The sequence below is a fragment of the Excalfactoria chinensis genome, chromosome 7, assembly GCF_039878825.1.
Source record: "Excalfactoria chinensis isolate bCotChi1 chromosome 7, bCotChi1.hap2, whole genome shotgun sequence".
Lineage (NCBI taxonomy): Eukaryota > Metazoa > Chordata > Aves > Galliformes > Phasianidae > Excalfactoria > Excalfactoria chinensis.
In genome coordinates, this window is record NC_092831.1 from 14,158,777 (window position 1) to 14,183,925 (window position 25,149).

Consider the following 25,149-nt stretch of genomic DNA (forward strand, 5'->3'; position numbering starts at 1 on the left):
AAAAAGGAACTTCCTGCGACCTCTACTCAGCAACAGAGCTCATAGTTTGCTGCTGAAAGAAAACTAATTTGCAGTACAGTATGCACAGATAGTGAACCCATTACGCACATCTGCGGTGAACAGCCCGATCCAGTGGTTGTATCCCAGCCGATTCACAATGACTGTGAGGAAAGCCTGGTGGTACTGATCTGTAATGCTGACCAGCTCAGCTCCATTTGCCATGCAGGTTTTTAAAGCTGCAGACCATGTAAAATTCCCACGTATCAGGGTATATGTTCTGTTTGCATACTGTAAAGTATCTGGCACAGGGTACATTTCAGATGCATTTACGATATGCCTGGATGTGTCTGTTGGAAACAAAGAACAGATTATTTATTGTTAATTTTTTAAGCAGACAATTTAAAGACAGTTGAAAAACAGCTTCACTTATTCTACACAGTTAAGTTTACTCCTGCTTTCCCCACAGTTGTGTTTCACATTAAGTGATGCCAAACATGTCTGTAGTATGCAAGAGCTATGTAAGCACAGCCCAAAGCTTGCTGGTTCATTCTATTTACTCTGTTGAGCCTCTGGGGGAGAGAAGCAGGAACTACTGCCTCCTTAGACAGGGACCTGAACTATGAGGTAGCAGATAAAACTGCGCTACATAAAACCACCACCATGTCCATACAGCCCATTTTGGTAACATGCTCATCACCACATGTCACGTCCAGGACTGGAAAAGCCTGAGAAGGAAAACCAACCTACGCCTGATCTGCCAATTGCCTGTTCACAGAAACGCAACTTCTAAAGTCTTGCATGATCTGAGATTGCAACTCCAATAACAGAATATTTCCCACAAAACTAACTTCAGTTTTGCCTTTTGTAATTTCATGCTGTTACTCTGCTTGCAAGGACAGACAATATGAAATGTAATCTCCACATCTCTGAGATATGCAACTGAAAGCTCAAAGTTAAGAAACAAATTTAACAGCAGAAGATTTTTTGAGAAATTACTTCTACATCACCACAATTGATTTATTAAGCAGTGTAAAACTAGTCCGCTGAAACAGCAAAGTAAAATTGCCTATAAAAATCTTCTTAGTTCTTGGTATTATAGACACCTATAATAAGCTCCTTCTAGATAAAAATAAAGCAAATTCAGCAAGAGAACAAATGAGAACAGAAGGAAACCAGACTGAATGCTTACCCTGCCTTTTTTGGCAGACAAACCCATAATTTTTCTCACAGTTTTCTAAGTACCATTTTCCCGTAAAATAAAAATTTGGGTTATTTGATACCAGCGTACAAAGCGGAACTTGTTCTTCAACGTAGACACTGTTATAACGTGGCCTCTGCAATCAACATAGAACCTTACATTAATTGCTAAAGACACCATGTAAAACAAGGCATAATTATTACGTTAAATGTAGAGTAATAATTAGCTGAAAGGCACTGTTACAAATTGTTAGGTAGAACAATGAATGTTCCCATAAATACCATTTGGAATAATGGCCTCATTGAAAAAATGTCACAAACATGCACTGAACAAATGAAAATGTTAACTAAAATACTGACAAACATATTAAGTTAAATACAGTATACTACATGTGGAATTAGTAATACTACTTTGCTCAAATCTAGTACAGGATGTCAACCATACAACTTAAACTCCGGTGCTTGATGAGAATTTCAGAAGATATTACTATAGCCGTATATTGAATAAATTAATATCTTTAGTACCTTTTTGGCAACCACTAGCTATACCCATAAAGTTGTGTTCACAGTTGTCTGAAGTTGCAAAAATTAAGAGAAGACTGAGTTGCTATAGCAAGTTAGGCCTTGTCATCTTGGCAATCATGAATATTATGGATAAAACAATTTCTCAGTGTCCTTAAGGCCCCTGGAAAAACTTACATGCACTGCTTCAATTGGAGACCAGTTGGAATACCTTGGAGGATTTTCATTCATCCATTTTTCATAATCATCGCCCTGGAAAGCTATCCAAACACTAGTTTTGCGACCAAATAGATTCATTGTTATGAAAGCTGGAAAATGAAACAGGAGCAAAGTATCAAGCTTACTTAATTGGTAACAGTTACAGATAGCTGAAGTCTCTTCCAACACACTGAAGCACTGAAAGAAATGAATTGTCAACCAGTAGCTATACCTACTTACTAGAAAGCAAGAATGTGAAAAGCGTTTCATGGTCATGGAGACAAACTCAGTAAGATGATTAACTCCAGTTGAATAACTAACTATCCAGCCCAGTAAGGAAGCCTTCAAGAAACTGCAACAGTAACTTGAACAACTAGAGCTGGGGCACTCAAATAGAATAGCCAATGAGATTCCTCCCACCAGCAAACAGGTCTTTCAGACATAAGAAATCTAAACTCAGGTTTTTATGAGTAGAGATTATAAACATTCCTGAATGTGCTGGTGCTCGCACTTCTGATGCTCCTAGCCAAGCTACTCTATAGGTCACATCTTAATAAAAATGAGATTGTATTGGCAACAGCCTGGTGTTTTGTTCTTTACATTTTTGGAAAGCAGGAAAGAAACACATCTACTGATTTGTTTATAGCAGTGTACCCCTGAGTGGAATCTGCATGATTTCCCCTCCCTAAACCTGTATCTATTATTAAACATTTCTTCAAAGACGAAATCTTATGTATTTAAAAATATTTTCAGCATTCTACCTTGTTCCAGTTCATCTTCAAGGGAAGCGAGGGACCCATCGTATCTACTGCAGAATGTCTGTGCAGCATACCAGCTCCTCAGGTGCTCTGGATCCTTTGGAATTTGTATCAAAAAGCACTGTTTTGAAAAATAAATAAATAATAGGAGGCTTGCTTTGTTTTCCCTTTTGCTTAAAAGCTTTACCAATTAATTAGGATGTTGGATCCACAGCCTTAGGTGATGCCCCTTGGTTCAAATTTATCTTTGTAGTTGACTGCATTTTAATGCTGGGATATACCTGCTCACTTCAGGGAACATTGCCATTAAGGAACACAAGTATTTAAGAGAAGTCTGGTGAAATAGTTGCCTTTCAACCTTCAATCACAAATAGACTTCAGTGTATAATTATCTTGGATGAACACCATTCAAAACCATATTTTTAGGCAGAAATTAGGGAACTGCTGAGTACACTTAAAGGGTTGGAGTTCTGGTTTTAGACCAAAAAAAGACTTAATATTGCAAAAGTGTTAAAGAAGAGAGAGAGCACAGAATCAACATGTTTGTGCATTTGCTATCAAAAAGCCTAGGTAGCTTTTGCATAAATAAGCATGCATTTCCTGGAGCTAAAGCAAAGCGTTAACACCTTATTCAGGCAACTTCACTGTGCAAAGCTACTGAACTTCTCCATCAACACATCACTATTCACTATTCATAAAAATAAACTCCCTGCTTTCAGAAAGGAAGAAAACCTTCAAATATCAAATAATCTTTATAAAGTCGATTTTTTAAAAAAAAATTCTAATAGTAGGATTTTTATTTTTTATTTTTTTAATTTTTTTTTAATAATTAAGCAGCAGGAAAAAGTGTTTTACTTTAAATCCGAAGTGTAGCCAGCCCTTGGGACACATTCCTTGTGGGTCTTTTGGAATCTCTTTCTCTATTTTCCAAGCATTTTTACGTTTACAAATACAGGGAAGAGAAACAGTACAGTTTTCATCATCCCAGCGTCCTATGTAAAATAATAAGAGTAATAATAAAATAAAAGAAAATTTAAAAAAAAAACAAACAAAAACAACCAAACACACTTCAATATTTACTTGGGAACAGAAAAGTACTTTTTCTTAGCTAGCTCAGTTATTTAAAGAAAAGTGTCCCCTTTATCCATTAAGTAAGTCATGATTCTACAGCAAATATATTTGGACATAACACATTACTGTACACTTGATGGTCCACGAGTCTCAAATATTTATTGACAGTTTGATTTCATTAATCTAAAAACATTCCTCCACATTGAGTCACATAATACCTTGCCTATCATCACATATTTTTAAAAAATAGTTGAAAAGAAAATATACAGGAACAATACAATCCAGATAAAGCAGTTTGACTTTTTTTTTTTCATTAAAAATTTTTGTCAATACCACCCAGGTACCGATATCAAAAGCTGTCCTGCTTAGAAGGAAAACACATATTTCAGCAGAAAACAAAGCACTCCACCTGTTGATCAGATCCCCTCTGTTGGTGAGTGATGGGGTATGGGGAGGCTCTTCATTTTTTACATGATGCTAACTAAAAGCGCGACACAAGAGTGCAACTTCTTAAAAATCTCTCTTCACAAATCCTAAGTTAGATATTTGTTCCAAGAAACCCGACACGTTTACCTTATTGTACAAACCACAGGTGTTCAGAAAATAGAGACTGAGAAATGGCAAAAAACCACTGAAACCAGCAGCACTATATACATATGTATCTTTCAATAACAGTTGTGAAAGAGAAACCTTTGTGATGATGTAGAGGCTAGCACCATCAGATAACAAAACATGCTACCCAAAATCCCTCAGCAGATTGGCTATATGAGATCAAAAATAAAATAGAAACCTGAGTGTTTAAGGTTGTTTAATGATATAAAAACAGTTCTTGAATTGAATGCTCAGTCCATATGGCTCATTTAGTTACTGGAAAAGTGACTGTGAAAACCAGAAATACATTAACTTTTTGTTGTTGTTGTTGTTGTTTTTTTTGTTTTGTGTTGTGCCACAGAGTAGATTCTTAAGAAAGACTAAAGATTCGGTATCACTGCAATATTTATATTTTGTCATTGAAATGCTGAACTATTAATGTACTTTTAAGTCCTATTGTCTACTTTTTGAAGAAACTCATGATATCTTCATGTTCTTTGCTCAACCATAAAAGTAGTTATGCAATCTATAATCACATAACAGGACTGTAACACAGACTATATGCTCCTACAAAACACCTGAAAACATACAACCTCCTTTGGCCAATAACAAATAATTCAGAACTCCTGCAACAAGAAGAAATATAGAATAAACCTGTTTGTGATGAGATGAAGCCACATCTTTTGCCTGGTTTATGCAGATATCGATCTCTGCCTTCATTCCAATTCTGGTATGTTATCAGTGATTCATCCTTCCAGCTGCACAGAAATGTTGAGAGTATAGTTAGACTTATCCCTGTCGTGATCTAACAACACAGACCCTATTAAAAGCATTTTTAATTGGATACAGGGTAGAAGTGCCCATTTTTCAATTGACTGTTACAACAAGCAACCAATCATCATGTTGATAGTCATGTCTTTGGCTCAAATCTTTTGTACCCCTTTCACAGAAACAAATGAAGGGTAACATATTCTGAATGGTATTTATATGAGAGCCAAAGTTGTCTTTTGAATATCCAACTCAGTCATCAAACAGTTTTAGCCCATCAAACTGAGTGGCAGCTTGTAAACAAGATGTGCCAAGTACAAATCAAAGCAGTTGAAGCACACTCTTACCGAAATTCACTGCTGATGTTTTCTGCATGCAGTCCAATCCACCAGTGAACATCACTATCCGACAGCTACAAAAAAATGTTTTATCATACATTTTGATAAGAGGGTGACAACAGTTAAACATCAACCGGCTCCTAAAAAACAGGCCCAGCTCATATTCAGATGAATAGCATCTCCTTTGATTACTAATGGAAAACATGTGCTACATTCCCACCTGTCTTAATTTATGTGACTACTCCACTCCCTCCTGACTTCAGCAAGCATGTAAGCAAAAGACAATACAGCCTCCATTTTCCACCAGATTGCTGATGTTCATTCTGTAAAATTAGGCTGTAAACACTGACAGCATATCTGGCCTGGCAATGACTGCAGTCTTAGGCCAGAACTAAGAAAAATAAACGCTACAATTATGAAGCACAAATATTTCCTTTTTGTGTTGAAATGCTACTGGTTTTAACGTTACCAGAACATTTTCTATGCAATTTATATTACTTCTTACAGCTCATATGATGGAGATGCTTTTTCAGAATGATTTTTATGATCGTGAAAGTTCTAGACTTCAAGTCCTAAAGGGCAAATTATTATCCATAATTCACAGGAAAATTGTCATTCAAACAGTCACTGACATGACACCAATTTAAACCATGAACAAAATTCTCTCAGCCACAATTTGGGGGTCTCTGGGAAAGTCAGCGAAGGGGAAAAAAAGGTTCAGATGTGCAGGACATTGTAAATGCTGCCCCACTATTTAGAAGCATTAATATTTCCTTCAGAAAGAATGGAATTGCGGCATATGTTGAAGCAGCCACGCAGTCCTTAGAGTCAGGATTTTGTCAGCTATCAGTATATGCGGCAATACCAAATTCAGAATACACATATTTCTGATGAATAGCCTAAGAAAAGCTGTCTGGTGTGGTATCATCTAGTCCCTAAATTTGGCTTTCTAATCATAGCACTCAGCCTATGCATTACAATCTTTAAAGAAATAGTGTGAAAAATTTTAAATTCTACATGGAGATATCTTTATCAAGCTCTCTAATAACACATACAAAACCCATCCAGACTGCTGATGGTTACACTTACTCCTGACTCCACAGGAAATCAGAAGCATTTATGGACACACCTGGTTATACTGGGGAAGGCAGCAGGCTATAAAATAGCACAATTTGTCAATTTGTTGTAAAACGCAAATGGAGTAATCTTGGCTTTCTCACCACAAAATGCCACAATTCTCACCACAATATTCACTACTTCAGTTACAAATCTGCTTTTGAAATATCTCCTGTTAGTAAATATGACTTTAAAGAAGCATTCTAATTAGTTACCTTCTTAATTTTATTTTCAATAAATGCTTGTTCATCAGCAGAACTTATTGTTGCCATTTCACTACGAAGCCAGGCACAAATGAACCCATAGGTGTCCCAGTCTGTAGGATTCACATGAAAAAGATACTCTGCTCCTTGGTAGTACGACCATGGCAGTTCTGGAAGGTGAGAAGAGACAAATCTATGCGGGTGTAAAACCTCAGTGCAATTTGCATTCCTTGCAACACATATGGCCTTCTTCCAGCTACTTGGCACAGGACAATATTCCACAACTAGTAGCAGAACTATATTTGAGATACCAAATTATGACAGCAAACAGAGAACCAAGTAAATTTCAGCTTTACATTATATCCCATGTTACTGTATTAAGAGGATTGCCTATAGTTGGTAAATACAAAGGCAGTTTCAATGCAACTGAGTGGACACCGAATTCCTGTGCCTACTAGTGGCAACATTCCTTTACCTAACACAACCAGTTCTGTATGTTTCTCTGTTTCTAAACAAGAGTAGCAGATTCGGTTCACTAACAAGTTTCCACAGTGTTACATAATGTAAATTTTGCACCTTATAATATTTTAGCTATTTTATTTTTACCAGTACATTGAATTACACGTCTCAATATTTCAAGATGTGAAAAACAAAGCTTACATACCAGCTATGTACCAATCTGGATTCTTTGGTCTAACACCTGCAAAAATAAATGAAGATATTAGATTAAGAACTGAGAAGAGATATTGCTCCAAAATTGCTTTCCTGACACGTTGAGAATTTAATCAAAATCATGAAGAATGTTGCTATTTTCATCCAGAGGGAGAAAAAAAAGTTTAAAGATGGAATAAAATAAAAATGGCCATACATACTAAATAACATTTTTAGCAACTTCCATAAATGAGAACTTCGGTTAACGTCTAATTTGTTGCTAATCATTTCTGTGCATTGCCACCTGTCTGCACAGATCAGCCCTGGTACCTGGCCAACAAACCCCAACAGAAACACATGATTTTGCCATGATTTCTCACAGAAGACCATTGGCAGTCCTTCAGGCATTTTTTCTTGTCTCTTCTGAATTACAAGATAGAGCAACGTAAGTTAATTAAGGTTTCACCTTTTGGTATCTTGCATATCCATTCGCGCTTTTCATTGCAGTGTGCTGGAAAAACCGTTCTATTTACTTTGAATACACCACAGTTTCTTGAGTCATCTTCAACATACTCGCTCTCCAGAAATGAAGCTACAACCTGAAAACAGCATAGTTGTAATCTTTCACCAACAATTCAAGATTAAGCATTCCAAAAACCCATTACGGAGAAAAAGGAAGCGTATGAAGATGCATGTATGATAAGAATGTGAAAAATAATTTCCGGACCAGGAAACTAGTGGAACACCTAAATTATTGTGGTAAAATCCTAAAAATAGGCCCCATAATCATGCCTTTGTAATGTCTTGTTTAATTCCCTATCTTATATTAAACTCCATCTTCATAAAAAATAAAGCGTATAGCAATAAAATCTAACAGGTTTGTTGTTGTTGTTGTTGTTTTTTTACATGATTAGCAGTGATTGTCCAAGCCTAACAGCCTTTGCTTCAGTTCAGCACCTTGCATGACAGGACTTTGCACTCACATTCTGCAATTACTTAAATAACTATGGCAGAGCTGGCATCGTTTCTAAAGACTGAAAGCCAATTACAGTTTAAAAACCGATCCTTTTGCATAATCCAAAATACACATGCTTGTTCAGAAAACTTTTAAAATGTGGTGTGACACATCTTGGACTAATCACAACATGCTTTGCAGGGAAGTGCAAATCCACAAAACTTTATAATCCTACCAAATTCCTTCCACAGTTTTGCAACTCTTTTGTACAGGTGGCTCTAAAAATAATGTAACACCAATATTACTGTAACAGTCACTCCATTTAACTGAAGTATGTGAATGTGGAAAAAAAGCCCTACAAACCAGAGGTTTGCTGGCCACCATTTATCTGTTCATGTGACTTATTTTTGGGAACTTAAGCTTGAGAGGTTTCCAAAATACACAGTGTACAGGTACTTACAGGTGTTCTGTCAGACCACTGCCATGTCCCTCCAGAAAATGGGTTTCTTTTATTAAATCCAATCCAGAACTGTCTTTCTTCTGTCCTGTGACAGAAACAGATAAATACTCTAAACAAACGCTTTCATTAAAGAACTCTTTCCTTAGCTATTTCACAAATTATATTTAAGTAGTGCAAACACACATACTCCTTTTTTAACCAATTATATCATATTGTAACACATTTATTATCATTCTAGCTCCCTTGCAGTAAACATTTTAGTAACAAAAGGAGTTATCTTTTTTTAAGAGGAACTTGTTTAAAATGGGATTCAAATTGCAACCTCCAGTTCAACAGGGAATGTTAACTCATAAAAACATCACTGACATTAAGAGTCATTTGACACCTACTGCAAAGATCATCTTCAAAAAGAGACATGTTGCAGTGTTGCTATTACACTTCTTGTCACCCATTTCTAAGTTCACATTAGTCAATAGTAGTCTTCCACAGATGCTATTAAAGAACATTCCCTAGATCATAGGTTATTTGTACAGATTAATATGCTTAAGATAACCATAGTTAATGTTACTAAAGCCTATTTACCTGTCAAAAATTGTATATAATAAATTGTTTAAAAAAGTCTCTTCATAGACATGGGAAAAACTGGCAAGGTGTGCTCCAAAATCTTGGCATAATGTTTCAGCTTCACTCCAAGTTCTTTTCATCAGAACTTTCTCTCGGTGAAATATCTGCAATAAAATAAACAACTGCCATAAATGTGGTTGATTTTGGAGAGCAAAATTGATTCAAAAGCCCATAAAAGCTAAATATCACAGTTCTTCCTACAATAAAGTTTATATTTCAAGCATAGTTTTGGTTCAAGACTTCAGAAATTCATTCACTTTAAAATGCCATTAAAGGATGGTAACAATTTTTGTTTGCTAAGTAGAAGACAGTGCTTTAGCTACATAGTTCAGGAACAGTGTATTCCTAAAACAATTTAGAACCTGAAAAATTTAAAGCACATTTACAATTACCTTGTAGCAGTTGAGTAGATTGCCTTCTGACTCCCATCCAAAGTAGCAGGAACCCAAATGTCTTTGGAAAGTAAGTTCGGGTTCTTCATAAGAATTGATTTTTTGCCTGCACAATGACATTGCTTTGAAGTTCTTACAGCTTTTTACCTCCCAATAACCAACAGGGTCCTGCCCTCGCACTGCCACACATCCTCCAGAATGACCTAAAGCATGGAAACATGCAGCAAATAAAACATTTGAATTTTGTGAATTTTTGGTGAAGCAACTGTTTTAGATGCATTGAGTGCAAGGTAAAGTCTTGATGAGGTTACAAAGGTAGCAAATCCCATGGTCAGCGATCAGGTTATAAACATGTTTTTGCTGACATGAGCATGTAAAATGAAACACAACATAAAATTCCTTTCAGAAAGCACAGAAAGGAAGACGTGATTTAAAAGAGTACTTCAGTGAACTGCAGCAGCAAAGCAACAAACATAGATGAAAAACTTAGAAGCAGTTAGTGAAACAGCAGCTTCTTATTTTTATGCCTACATCCTCAGTTGGTTCACGTTTCAAAGGATGAAGAACTTAAACTCCAGTTATCCAAAGACTCAAATGTTTGGCCACAACATCACAGACCACATTTGAATCAATTCTCAAATGTTCCACATATAAACCTGCTATTTCATTTTTTTTCACTTTGTGGAAAGTTTTTCTTTGGATTACCATAAAACAAAATGTAATGACACACCAAGTACCAGCAAAGAGAAGAAGAATTCAAACACTACATGCAGTACCCTTATTGCCAGAAGCATGTCTAAGACTATCTCTGTCCTCTTCTTCGCAAAAGCAGAACTGGAAACTGCTTGTAGTGGAAGCATGTTACACCCCACAGGCCTTTATTTATTTATTTTAATTCAGCACATGACTCACGTGGCTGATGCTTGTTCCAGTTTGTGTAGCTCACAGAGTGATTTTTCCCATCTGTTGTAAGCCAAAAGTATTCTCCTGTGTTGTTAAGGTCCTGCAGTCCTATCCAAAAATAAGTTCCCTCAGATTTTACCACACTACGGATCATGCTGGTGATAAAAGCTTGCTCAAACCTAATAAAATGATCAAGATGAAATGCTTATTAGTACAGAACAGGTCAACTGGCATTTTGCTGAGTAGGTCTCACAAAACAACTCAAAATATCCAAGAAAATTATCTAGAAGGTACCTCATTTTCTTTACAGAACTCTGTAGAAAATTTCACACATCAGTCTGTGGTACAGCATAATTTTTCCTCCTTTTTCTTCTCCACTCCCCCCACCCCCTCACATTTGGAGACATTCAAAGAACATTCATAGAGATTTCTTAAGCTCAGTGCTAATGCTCCTAGATTCTAAAACATAATATATTCATGATGATAACTTAGAAAATCTTTGTACAAAGAAGAAAAGGTGGCAGGGTCACAAAAAGGTACAGAATAAAGAAAAGCAAAAGCTTTGCACAGGAGTATCTTATTAGAACTAGACACAAAACAACACTAAGGAATCAGAGCTGAAAAACTCCAAGCACCAGCAAAAGGAACCGCTTTTCCATTCTCAAATTTCTTCATTGTTGCTGTGTGAGACATTCTGAGTTTTTCAAGTAATAAATATCTCACACAGTAATCCCCTTGTCACTTTAATGCATTCATATGTAATTGGTAAAGCATGATACAAAAACTAACAAGCTTCCTTTGCTGCTCCAACATTAGAAGTGGAAATTAACATAATAAACAGAGATGGCTACATCCACCAAAAATACAATAAAACAAATAAACAGAAAAATACGGAACACACGATTCCAGTGATGTGCAATATGCTCTTAGCTCACTGTGAAGTCTGAATTGTAAACGCTTAACTGCCTAGAATTAGTTCTTTATCCTTCTTGCACCTACTATTGCTGCAGTGCAGTATATCACTGCATTTATTGGGCATAATCATGAAACTACCTAGTAGGTCAAATTCCCAGTACTTTAAACCTTTATGTTGGGTAGCTTGTCTTCCCCTAAAATTTTTAGCTATCACCATCTGATCGGTGGTGGGTGCAGTACTTCCCTCCTAAACAGATGGGTGTAACATGATGGAAAGCATAGCAATGACAGCAGAGCAGCAAAGTCCCAAGCTGCAGCAAGTGAGTATTTGCTCAAATGCAACAGCCATAGGCACAGAAATAAAGGAAAGAAACTGCTAACCTTCAGAAGGTCTCGGGTACACAGGGATCTCCAATGAGATACCCCCCAACTCCACTGCCAAACCTCAAATGAGGTCTGGGAAGGGATGGATCCTGGCTCCACCCCTTCTGATCACTCAATGCATTGCACACACCTGAGCTCCCCTGGATTGGCCCTGCCTTCCCACCAGGTGCTCAATCAGTGCTTCAAGCCATGACTGAGCATTATCATTAAAATGTTTTTTCTTGTTAGACTGTTTTCTTTTTTTTTTTTTTTTCTGTTGTTTTGTGGTGTTTTTGTTTGTTTGTTTTTAAATAAGAAATGCACATGTTTAAGTATGTTGGTAGTTTACCTATAATGGGAATCCTACTTATAGGGTAAATCATAAACAGATTAGAGAAAATTCAAGCATCTGGATGTATACAGAGAAGAAAGCTTTGCTGAATCTGGAATACAAGTAGACAGAATAAATAAATAAATAAATAGCAAGTACAGATAGAGGTCAGATGCTTTTCAAACACTTATTCTCTCCCCATGTTTGCTGAAGATTCATGTAAATGCCAAACTAAATAGAAAGATTCATAAAACATTACCTGATCTGGAATAGCACTTTATGTATTTTGATTATAAACATTGAAAATACTGTAATTTTTCAGTATAGTTTTCCAAGTACACTAACAGAACTTCTGGAAGATGTTACATACCTCTGTATAAAGTGTTTTGTTTAGATTCCTGCATGCTCACATGTGGGCATTGCTATAAATCTAAATTAGACTTAAAATTGCTTTTTATTAAAATCATTGTCAATCAAAAATAAAGTAAAACACATCTTTTTCTTCTAGCCAGTGTTAGTAATTATGCTCAATTCTCACACAAATATTATTTCATAATGGTAATCTTTTGCCATGCAATACTCTCTGAAGTTAGAGCAGCTCTTGTTAGAAGCATCTTCACGCTGTCTGATAGGATTAACTACCTGTTTGTTACTGATACAAGTGCAGATGGGCAGAAATAACCACTGGAAGCATGTTCAAAACTTCGAGGGGTACTGTCGATTTTGTAACAATATCCACCATGTCTTTCCCATCCCTTAAAAGAAATGAACATTTTTTTGTAGATTATTATATAGTATATAGATGTTAAAAAATTGATCCCCATTTGTTGTTTCTGTCTGTTCATCACTCATGACCATACAGCCCTCTTCCATGGCTCCAGAGCAGTTCCCCTCAAGGTCTCTAAAAGGTGGGCAAATTTAACAAAAGGAAGTTTAAATCCTTAAAGTATGTCAAAAACCAAACTAAAACAGTGTAATATACACATACACACATAACAGTATCTTTAGTGGGTATAGCGAAAATGTGGGCAATGTTAAGGCACTTCCCCCACATATTTCCTTTTTTATTTTTGCATGTTATACACTGAACATTGCTTTGCTAACTTAGGGGTGTATGCCACGTCTCCCAGCCATTTCTTTCACACAAAGCATGCAGTAGCACTCAGAGGTTTATAGCTGCATTAACTCACTGCTGATATCAAACGCCTGAAGTATAAGACAAACACTGCCCTGTCACATTTAATTAAGTTGCTAAAAAGGAAAAAGAAGTTACAGCTGCTCTTTGTCTTCACATGAAAATGGAAATATTTACTCCAGAAATATGCTGCCCTTTCATGCAGCAGTTCCCCACAGTTATGTGCTTTTCCTCAGCAGCCTTCTTTCTTTTCAAAATTTTAGAAGAACAGCAACCATCACATTCTGATAATAAGGAATTAAAATTATGCACGCTCGTGGTTTATCCAATGAGCCAAAACAGCATCAGACTGCAGTTTGCCTCACTTCTCATTATTTATTTCTTCTCATCATCCACCTCTGGCTGTCCAGAAGACCACACCAGGCCCAGTGGGAGCTCTGCCTGCACCAGTGCCCATGACCTGTATGGTGCCCCTGCCTGCACATTTTAAATAACCAGCAGACTACGGGAATAACAAACCACCTCTATACAGCCCATCTTGGAGCCACACAGAAAAGATAACCAGCCATCCTTGCTTTGCTTCTCCCAAGAGGGAGCTCACAACAGGGAACCAGCACCAGAAGACAACAGCTTTTGCTTAGGAAAGTGTCTAATTGCTATCAAGAGTATGCCAGGGAGCCTGAACACAGCTCTGCTCTCCTTTGTAGTACCAGCTCCTGTGGTTTCACCTGAGAACACCACATATGCATACTCAGATGCATGCTTTGTCAACAGAAATAAGCAAACCTGTGATGGAAATCTTCCCTGTCTGTGCACCAACAAGCTGGTGTTTCCCTGACAGAGAGAGGCACCTGTAGGCATGAAAGGTTCTTCCACGTGGTAGGATCTACAGTGGGTGACAAGACAGAGCATGGCAGCTCATGTTTGGATGGGGACATAAAGGTAGTGAGTACTGGGGAATGAGAGGTTCAAGTATAGACAAAAAAGCCCCTACTTGTGGCCTGAGTGTGTCTCCTCCATGTTCAACTCTCTCAGCACTCTTAGCCATTCAACTAATTTCCCCTTCTCGTTAACCTGTGCCCTGCTCTTTTTGGCAGGGTATAGAGGCCAGAAATTGAATTAACTGTGGGAGACATTGTGGTACAAACAGTCAGAACAACAAACCACCTCATCTGGTCTGCAACCATCCAAGTGCTCTGCAGGAGAGCAGGTGAGAAATAGCCAAGCTTTTATTCCCTATGGCTGGAGTTTTCTGGGGAACAAGTGTATTACACCTAATGAAGCAAACACAGTCATCCAAACCTTTTGGAAATTTTAATTGGGAACAAATGGCAGTGCATAACCTTCCTCTAAGGGCTTTTGGTGCCTCAAGTCTGAAGAAAAGAAATTTGACACTAATCTTGATTAAAAATAATAACAGTAATTGTGGAGTGACTGGAAGATGGTAAGCTTGCATAAGGGCAAGCACAAGTTGAGAAATTCCAACTTTAAAGGCTGAGTAATCTGTCAATAAAATTGCATTCAATGCAAACAGGAAGTGATGGAGGCCTCTCCTGCCCCTACTGAATTGTTTCACATGCAGCGTTAGGGACAAACTAACTAACTTGCTCCTACACTGCAGGAATGAGATTTGGTTCCATGAAAACACCAGATTAGGCAATAAGTAAAATCAAACATGAAGAATTATAAGGATAGAGAGAACTGAGAAAGCAATTATGTCCTTTTTGTTGTTCTTTGGAGTTGCAGCCCCCAGTTGCTAAAAAGCATATTAGAAATGGACAACAAGGACGATCAAATGTAGGGAGTTTTTTCCAAATAATAACTGAGCAGGCTTTGACCCATCAGCCTGGAGAAGTGGGATGCCTTAGGGAAATGTAAAAAATCCTGAGTGCTTTAAGGCAGATCACTACTCCAGTGCGAAATTCTGGGGACAATAAAAGAAGCTACATAAGCAGGAGAGGGATTGTACATGGAAGATGACAACTTTCCACACAAAGGGTAGCAAATTTACAGACCTCTTTCACAAATGGGGTGAATGCAAAGAATTCCCATGAATTCAAGGGAAAATCGGGCAAGCATTTGCAGAGGGGAAATCCAGTGTATGCTGTAAGATACACAAATCATGAAAGGCTTAGGAAATCCCCCAAAAGGTTGGAGGTCAAGGGAAATTGAGAGAAACTTTATTCACATCCACCCTGTTCTGCTCTTCCCTAGGCATCACTCATGGCCACTGGTGGAAGGAAGAATGTGAGGCTGATGGACCCTTATTCTAAGTAGCTGTCCTGCTCTGAACAAGGCCTTATAGCTTCATTAGCAATTCTCTTCTTAACAGTTCAATTTGTTTTGTCTACCACAGACATAAAGACCAATGTATAGTTTAGTTTCAAACAGTTATTTTTTGATACACCAATTAAAGTACAGATGCTTGAAGAAAATAACCAGAGCCTATATTTCAGCTGTATACAGAGAAGCTCCCAACTTGATTGTCAAGCAGCTGATAGCTCCACAGTGTTTCAAACACTGGTGTAAACAAAATGTCTATAAAGAGAGTCTGACCTTTGCAATGAAATATTTATTGGCACTAATATCCTGCCAGCTAAGAAAAAAGAATAGTTGACTTGCTAAGGAGAGAAAAGCACTTTTTTGTCTTTGAAAGACAGAAACGTAGGTTTCTCCTGTAACGTGATATGGATGTACTGCAAAATCTCCACTCAGCAGAACCACAGAAAATGTAAAGAGTTAGCTCATGCGATGCACGAGTTATAAAATCAACATGAGATAAAAGCTCAGTAATAAAAGATAAGACTAGAAAGCTTTGTAAAAATAAATAACTGTGCCTGAGGCCAAACCTCCCTATGAGCCTACCAGCCCTTAAATATGAATGACAGTAAGAGGCTAACAAAGCAAAAGATCAAAAGTGAGAAAGGAGGAAAAAAAAATAAAAAAAAATGGAGAACTGCATGAAATAAAGAGCTGGAGCTGATCTGGAAAATTAGGCCAGTGACTTGCAACAACATACAAATGGAACGCTAAAAGAGAGTTGTCAAGACAAAGCATTTGAAATACATCACAACTGTCAGGAAGGTTAGAACTGACTTCTTTTGATTAAATGAATATGACTCTTTCCACATTAGAAAGAAATATATAGAAATCAAGGGACTATTAAGAAGGTTCAGCATACATTTTTAGTGGGTGTGGAACATCAACAAGCAGAAATTTATCCTGAATAGGAAGCTTGCCAGAGGACACCAAGCTACTTAAGACTAATGGCTCTCAAGTCTCACTCCTGTGAGGTACTAAAAGTTCAAGTGCTTTCAGCTCTTAACTACAGCTGGAAATCCTGATGCTCTGCACAATTTTCACACAGTCAAGACTACACATTTTTCTTCACACTTTTAACACATAGGATTCTCAAGCAATAAGACATATAGGTCCAAATGAACGAATCACCCTAAATACTTGGAAATTTTAACCTGGATAAAAGCAGTAATGTTGGAGCTGATCACTGTATTTCTGGGGAAAAACTGCATTCAGCTTCAAACAGGTCAGCTTCTACCTTACAATTCAAGTGAACTGAGAAAAATGACCTGAATGGTAAAGAAGAACAAAGAAGTCAAGTGGGATATATTTCTGTTGATAGAAAAAATGAAACTTCTTCAGAATTTTGAATAAAATCTAAGAACACAAAATTGTTGTTTATATACAGTGGAAAGGAATCAGGATAAATAAAACCATGCTTCAGTATCTTATCTATTACCAGCAAAATGCAAAGCCTAGAAGCCTGAAAACCTATTGTAATGCCCTAATTTAGTTGGCTGTACTCCTCATTTCTGTTTGAAAGTAAAAGGAATGCTAATATACAAGTGGAAGAGTTCATTCTCCGCGTCAATGAAACTGATTGTTTTTCACCCTGACATTCCTTTTAAATGTATGAAAACCATGTGTGGGTTGAGGCATCATATAACAGCCATTATTTGCACAGATGGTGTACAAAAGGGCTTTCACTTTTGATCTAGAAAAAAATCGGATCATGGGTCACAACTGCTGACAACACAACGAGCCATGAGAGGCATCTTGGGAAAGCTTTTCATCTTACCTTAAATTTTAGCTTTTTTTCAAGGTAATTCGATTTTCCTAGCAAAACAGGCACATCTTCAGTACAGAAGCCTAAAATCATCTACCTACCTATTTACATCCATACATTCTCCATCTACATTTAAAGGATTCCCGTATATTATCTTATCAGTAAGGATCCGAAACAAACAAAAAAATAACACAAAATCTCTTACCTCTGGACAACTCGATTCTGCATCAGAAGAAACACTGTTAAATTCTCCTGCTTTTTTACAAATGTAGAAAGATTTGTCTTCACATTTTTTAACTTCCCAATGTCCCTCCTAAGGAATGGGGAGAGAGGGGGAGGGAAAAGAAAAAAAAATATTACATTCTTTATATACTCATATTCTACAGCATACACACAAACACAGAGAGTGAAATGTTAACATCCATAGTTTTGTACAGGTCTAGACTACTGCCTGGTTTTGAAATGTTCCTCACAGAAGTTACAAATACTGACAGCAACATAAAATTGACACAGTTGACCATTTTATAGAATATGAATTTGAAGCCTTAAAGACTGGAACTGATGAGTCACACTGCATACTGCTACTTGGATTTTACATTTCTTTGTCTTTATCAAAATACCTACTAATACTGGCTAGCTTCCATTTGCCAAGCTTATGTATGTGATGCTTTTTTGTTGTTTTTTTTTTTTTTTTTTTTTTTTTTTTTTTATAAAAGCTCAAAATTGATGATAAATTTTTCTGTGCATCAGCACTGCAAAGTGTACTAGTTCCTAAAAGTCGTGTTGCATTTATCTCAACTTGAATATATTAGGAATAAAAAGACAAAGTCACACAAAATGTTGTGATTTACAAAAATATGCATAGTGAGAAAATAATTTATTATCAACTGAAATAAAAGTGGTTGTCATGTTCTTTCAACAAGAAAAGGAAACTTACAGGTCCTTGTGCTGAAACACACAGTTGTCCTGTTCTTTTAAAGGTATTAGGTTCTTGGCTGTGCCAGTAGGAGAACTTCACCGGGGTGCCATCTGACCACTCAAAAACAACCGAGCTGTTACTACTATATAATCCAATCCATGTTTCAGTTATGTTTTCTGTAAAAGAATAAAATACATTCTAATGAGGAAGAAAGTATGCCCATTGTTCCTGTAATATCAACAATACTGTTAAAATTACTCATCAGACTTCAGTAAGAATTACTCTAATCATGCATTCTTTAGACAACAGGGACCAAGAACTGCTTTAGTACACATGGCACCCTTCAAAGAGGAATCTATCAACAGTTAGTCACAGCACAAACTTTGCAGCATGGACAAGGCCAACCTACAAAGCAAATGACGCTCTGAATTGTTGTTACTCCTATTCACAATTCTTGCATAAGGAAAACCATTGAGTATTTTGCAGCAGTTTGCACAGAACCAGTCAACAACAGGAAAAGATAAAAGCTAGACCGCAGAAGGTTCATGATAAGGGTGGTAACATCAATGAAAACTGACCCTGTTTCACTAGGGAAATCTTTACCTTCTGCTATAACTGCTGCCTACCATTTGCCCATCATGATCCAGTGCAAATGCCACACCCTCAAATAAAGCAAGCAGCAATCCTACAAAAGCCAGGGTGTGATGCACTCCTGAAAAACCAAGGGCAGCATACAGTTTCTCACTGTGATCCAATACGTTGATTCATTTCTTTATTGTATTTATTGGAGAAAGTGATGCTTTACATTTTTAAGACTCCGAGAAGGAGCACATATCACACTTCCCCCTCTTCTGTAAACAACATTTGGGTTTGTCACATAACGCAGGCTAATGATGTTCTATGGCTGCACAGAGAGGCATCGTAAAACACTCAAAGAAACATTGTAGTAACTAATTCAAAGAAACATTGTACTAACACTAACTCCTAAACTCACCATGTTGAAGCAAATTATGGAGTAGCTCTGCATCTGCCATGGAGGATACACTAATGAGCCCACTGCCATCACTTTGGCATGAGATCAAAGCATCATTCCAGCTCTTCCCTTCTTTATGAAGTCTGTAGCAGTTGTGATTGTATGGGTACCAGCCAGCATCACAACGAGTGGCATAATACTTCCACGTATCTTTTAATTAATCATACAAAGTTAGAACACGTTAGAATATTAGGTAGAATTACCAAGGTTGTACTGTGTTTATAATGCGTGCAGAACTATTTTCTTATCTTCAAAGGCTGAAAGCAGAGTCATTCCAAGGAGGACAAAACACATGCTCTGTGAAATATCACTTACAGAATTTTATACCACCTTATTTTATGAGTCAACCATTCAGGTTGCCAGACTAGTACAAATACACTAATAGAACCGCTGTTCAGCTTAAAACTAGTTGCATTTCCTTATTACCTTTGGGCCTGATCCAAAACCAGATGAACCTTTTTCAGATAGAATACCTGTAAAGAGTGTGGGTAAGTCCCGTTTCATTGTCTGAAACAGGCAGGGAAACTTCTGATTAATCAGGAAAAAGTTGAACTTATCTGACTTTATCAAAACAGAGTTTACTATCTCAATAAACACTATTCTTTGTTTAAGTTTCCCACAGAATGGGAACCAGACATTCTATACACTGATATATTAAGAATTCTATAAATACGTGCACAATTCTTTTTCAGTTTAAGAAAAGCAGGGCATGTCATAAAAATATCTGCAAATTTAGAGCTGCATTTATGCAACTTTATCCTCTGCAGACAATTGATTAAGTCCATTCTAAGCTTAACTTTTAGCTTCCATTTTTAAATTCCATTCTAAGGCTACTGTGTCTGTATTGAAATATAAAGAGACTGAGCACTTTGTAAGCCTCTGCTAATGTAAGGAATCAATTAAATGCAGTGTATATTGAAATTATAAGTTTCAAACTCTCAATTTGTTGTTCAGGACTGCATTTGAGTGGAAAAAGCTGCTACCACTTCAGTTAACGTAAATGGCATTCAACTTAAACTAGGAAACCCACGCATTCACTGCAGCTAACGTTCTGTTCTGATGACTTTATAGACAGGTAGCTTTCTTTTGCTCTCTTTCTATATTCACAAAAAGGACACATTAATACTGATAGACTTACCCAGTGTTTCATGCTCTGTCTTATTTAAGTATTTCTTGCATACAAAAGGCAATCCAGATTCACATAAGTAACTTTTCCAGCCATATTTCAATTTTGAACTCATCACTGCACAATAATTTTCACTAGAACGGTCCTCAGAAACATCTACAAACACATTTTTTTGAGAAGCACACAATTACAAAACATTCATTATTGTAAAACGGTCTCGTATTCTTACTGAATGAATGTATAGGCAGCCCTGCACACTCAAACTTCCAGCACTGTTAAACTAATGCTACAGACAGCTTAACATCAACCACCCCTTATACACACATGGCAATCTTTCCACCAGTGTTGGCTGATACTGTCATGTGTGAGGCTGAAACAATTCTGGTGTCAATGTTACGTGTGCTGGAGGACAGACCTCAAAACACAGCAAACCAAGTCTCAAAGCTCCCCTTAATTGCATGATACGGTAAACAAACTAAAACTCCTTGCAACAAGGTAGAACATAGTTATTAAATATGCAGCTGGAATCTCAAAACACCATTAAAGCAGGTGACAGAAGGCCTAGATCATTAACACTTTGAACAAATGCATCTCAGTTGATGCCCCATCCCTAGAAGAAGCTTTAGTTCACAAGCATGAATAAATATTCCAACACAAAGTTATACTGACTCACTTGTTTCACTTTCCAAACATAGCTGTAGGAACAGCACTCTCAAGCTGCAGTTACAGAGAGCATGTAACGACACTGCTATAACAAATCCAAGTACCTGCTCTCCAGTTGACAAACACCAGTGGCGTTCCATCTGACCACTGCCAGCCAGCACCTTCCTCCAGCCGATTCAGGCCTGTCCACAGCACAATGTCTGTGGTGTTTAACTGTCCTAGAACAAAGTAGGCAAAATTATACTCCATGCATTCCTGATCTTTAAATATCTAAAGGTACAGATACGCTTCTTGCTATAATAGAAATAAAACAAAATTTCACATTGGTTTCCAGAAAGCTCATACTGCTCTCCCTGTCCCGTCCCTTTGTTAATCAACACAGAACCGAGGAGGAATAAACCCAAAGGTCTGCATCCCTTCAAAAGCTGCCCATTCTGTGTAAGCTGTTCTGCAACAAACAGCTGCAGAAATGCCAGCCTGACTTGGCTTGCCATCAGACACAAATTAAACAATTTCCACTCCCTCCACAGCCTGTATACATATAAAAAAGCTAACAAAATGATTTTAAAAACTTCCTGTCAGCTTACATCCTGCCATTGAAAACCAGCAATAATGGGAAGGAACCTGAAGCCACCTTATGCAGCACAGTTCAAGTGCCTGCTCCTTCACTTGGTCCTCTTTGCCAGCACTGAAGCAGCCATCTGAGGACAGCTCAGGACCAGTCTGAGACTCATTCTGCACAGAAACCTTATCCAAGATGGAGCTCCAAATGACTATAAAAACAACTTTGTCTTTTTTTCCCCACAGAGGTTGATTTACTTCCAGGCTACCACTAAACTGAAAGCCAGCTAGTCCCACCTGCGCACCCCAAGCATGCAGCCTACACATAGCACTAGCAGTGCATGGGGCCTACTCACGGCTCAAGTTGCTGAGGTAGCTCTGCTCCTCAGGGCTGGTGATGCTGAGCAGGTCTCCTCCCTGTGCCTGGCAGGCTGCCCGCGCCTCGTGCCATGACAGAACGGCTGATGGGTTGAACTGGTAACACACGCTCATGGCCGGGTTCTCCTTCCAAAACGTGCCACAGCCATCCTCTGCTCAGAAACAGATTCATCATCAACAGCAACAAGACCATAAGAAGTACAGCAGTGTCAGCAATTTATTTAATTAACGACAGTAGCATCTCAATGGAAGCATGATGACCAACTTCTCCAATATCCCTTTGTAAAAGTACATGCAGAAATAGGGCATTAACTGAATAAAACACCACTGCATTTCCCAGGTGGTTGGCAAATCCTTGGGAGCTGCTCTGAGTTGGTGGCCATTTTCACAGCTCCCATGATGCCAGCTGAGCCACATTTTAATTCATCCCAGCTGATGATGCTTCCCTGAGCTGACATGTAATAGGCGATGAGTGCCTCACCCAACTTGTGATGAAGCAGTCTCCTTCTATCTCGTACTCAAGAGATTAAAGCTACTATAATTACAAAATGTAAGCAGGGCTGAAAATATCCTCCGACACAACGGTTCCCTGGAAATTCCCATTATGAAATCACATTTCCAGATGTTTACAGCATGCTTTGGAACAGAGATCTGAGGCACAGGCTGAGCTGGGAGGGCTTTTCTAAACCACTCTATTGACAGAAGATAATATTTTGCTTATTTATGGAATAATCTACAAGCTGCTACATGTGATATTTAATATTCATGAACACTATACATCCAGAATTTTTCAGACAGCAAGTATCTTCAAAAATCTGCTTCCAAGTATTTTAGGCCCAAAACACAAGTGTCCAAAGAGTGTGTGATTAATAGGAATGTAAAAGATGTAATGCTGTCAAAAGCAGAATGTCCTTTTGCAGGAGCTATCCTACCTTTGCACAGTGACATCAGAGAGAGATGTGGCTCAGCTGCAAGGCACCGTCAGTGGGCAGCACAAAGCAATGAACACCTGGCATCTTTATGCTTCCCCCTGGAATTGGGTTTCTGGGACAAGGACTTGTATCTCCAAAGGCCAAACAAAGCAAATAATGATAGTCTGCTACAGCCTCCTCTTATTTTTTTTTTTTTTAAAGAGACATTAATTCCTTCCTAACAGAAGGGAAGTAACCTTGTAATCCACAACAAAGCACATCCTACCTTTATTAATAAAGACTGCAAAAACTCTGGGAGTTAAAATAAAACATGATGAAAGTGAAAACAAGCAATGCCTTACCAGCACCAGGACAAAACCCCCATTTTTCATCTTGTTCGTAGTGACTTGTTGTGGCACACCACTCAAATTCCTTTCCGTCTCTGGTACATTCATAATACCACTTGTTGTTATACTTAAATGGAAAAACGCATGGGAAACCAAAGGAATTTCCCAGCAAGGTGTATGTTTCTGCAATAAATGAAATGCAGAGATTAAAAGAACACATGCACAGAAATTTCTCCTCTCCCTTATTTCACTATTTCTGTTTTTAAAAGCAATAATTAATTGTAAATATCTTAGTTTATTTTCTAATTTGAATTTATAAACGATACCACAACATTGTTACAAGTATGAGCAGCATAAATTCAGGAAGCAGAAATTGGAAATGTTAAGTTGATTAAATTTATTGCCATGAAACGGGGCACATTCACATACCTTACTGTAACTAAGGAAAACAACAACACAAACAGAGCAATTATCATATAAAATCTGCATTTAAATCTGTAGGTACCAGAATCTGGATATACTTGGATGCGAGCTCTGCTTATTTGTTATTTTCTAGTGTATGACAGACTAATGATCTAGTATAATTTCCCCTGCTCCTCCCACTCTTATTTAAATGGATTTCTAACATTTTTTTCCATTCTTATTGTCATCGTATGAGAAAGAAAATGTGAAAGACAAAGGAATTTTAAATAAACCATTTAAAAGAAATCTTTACACCAGGGAGAAAAACAATCTAACTAAAGCACCAGTCTTACACACCTTTGTTGTCACTTCAATTAACTCCTTGTAAACTATTGTACAGGTTGCCCTACTGTGTTTTGAGTACTGAGAGAACCAAGCTGTAACAGCATTACCTCGGTGTCTCCTTAATCCCAGAGCACGTGCTTCTAGGAAAGGTCAGAGGACCACAGCCACACTTGGAACAACCTGTCTGCCAAAGATCCCATGTTGATATGCTAAGGATCGAAGTCCTCTGACTACAGAGGACAGACACGCTCCCAGTTTCCCAGAGGTTTCCAGAGTTAATGCCTGGCTGCACACACACGAAAAATGCAATTCATTGATTGTAAATTTCCTTCAAAGCTTTCTGATATAATAGATGATACAAAGAAAATGGATTTGAAGAAACAAGTCTTGCACCTCTGTCTGCTACCATGCTGGTAGCTGCAAGAAATTATCTCCTTCCTGGCAAGAAAATAAATTTGCCAGCTACAGTCCTCTCACCATAGTTAATGCATCATATTTTGAAGGCAGGGATCTCCTCAGCCTGGTGGACTAACAGGCTGCCTTGTATTTATCTGCATGTGCTGAAGTGGAAGGTAGAAAACAGAAAATGGAAGTGAGAGAGGCTTTGCCAAGGCACTCCTTTATTTTGACCCTGAAACTCCTGGATGTTGCAGACCTAGGACTAGATAAGATCTACTTCCATCTTGCTGAGTGTACATAGCAAATGTGTAGGGCTCTTCAGTATTTTAGATGTTTTCAGTCCAGTCTTAAACATAGACTCTGCTAGGTTTTTAGAGAATAAGTTAGATGCTATTGTGTTTCCACAGGCATTGCAGCTCCCAAAGGAGCCTCCTGGCAGGGAGCAGCAGTCAAGCCCAGCTGCACCTGAAGGGGAAACCACTGAGACCCA

At 37.8% G+C, this 25,149-nt stretch overlaps 1 protein-coding gene across 1 annotated transcript in view; it reads right to left on the minus strand.

Annotated features, from left to right (window-relative positions):
• PLA2R1 (phospholipase A2 receptor 1) overlaps nucleotides 1-25,149 on the minus strand; it is a 35,513-nt gene that overhangs the window by 5,524 nt on the left and 4,840 nt on the right. Inside the window, exons 3-24 of the mRNA XM_072341710.1 lie at nucleotides 23,529-23,696; nucleotides 22,234-22,407; nucleotides 21,421-21,534; nucleotides 20,666-20,809; nucleotides 19,489-19,677; nucleotides 18,513-18,670; nucleotides 17,781-17,888; nucleotides 12,999-13,111; nucleotides 10,757-10,926; nucleotides 9,845-10,047; nucleotides 9,411-9,556; nucleotides 8,829-8,913; nucleotides 7,880-8,012; nucleotides 7,427-7,462; nucleotides 6,775-6,932; nucleotides 5,453-5,517; nucleotides 4,992-5,095; nucleotides 3,531-3,667; nucleotides 2,679-2,796; nucleotides 1,897-2,027; nucleotides 1,190-1,334; nucleotides 109-347 (exon numbers count right to left, since the gene is read on the minus strand). Of these exons, the coding sequence (XP_072197811.1) occupies nucleotides 109-347; nucleotides 1,190-1,334; nucleotides 1,897-2,027; nucleotides 2,679-2,796; nucleotides 3,531-3,667; nucleotides 4,992-5,095; nucleotides 5,453-5,517; nucleotides 6,775-6,932; nucleotides 7,427-7,462; nucleotides 7,880-8,012; nucleotides 8,829-8,913; nucleotides 9,411-9,556; nucleotides 9,845-10,047; nucleotides 10,757-10,926; nucleotides 12,999-13,111; nucleotides 17,781-17,888; nucleotides 18,513-18,670; nucleotides 19,489-19,677; nucleotides 20,666-20,809; nucleotides 21,421-21,534; nucleotides 22,234-22,407; nucleotides 23,529-23,696 (3,038 nt within the window). The remainder of the gene's footprint in view (nucleotides 1-108; nucleotides 348-1,189; nucleotides 1,335-1,896; nucleotides 2,028-2,678; nucleotides 2,797-3,530; nucleotides 3,668-4,991; nucleotides 5,096-5,452; nucleotides 5,518-6,774; nucleotides 6,933-7,426; nucleotides 7,463-7,879; nucleotides 8,013-8,828; nucleotides 8,914-9,410; nucleotides 9,557-9,844; nucleotides 10,048-10,756; nucleotides 10,927-12,998; nucleotides 13,112-17,780; nucleotides 17,889-18,512; nucleotides 18,671-19,488; nucleotides 19,678-20,665; nucleotides 20,810-21,420; nucleotides 21,535-22,233; nucleotides 22,408-23,528; nucleotides 23,697-25,149) is intronic.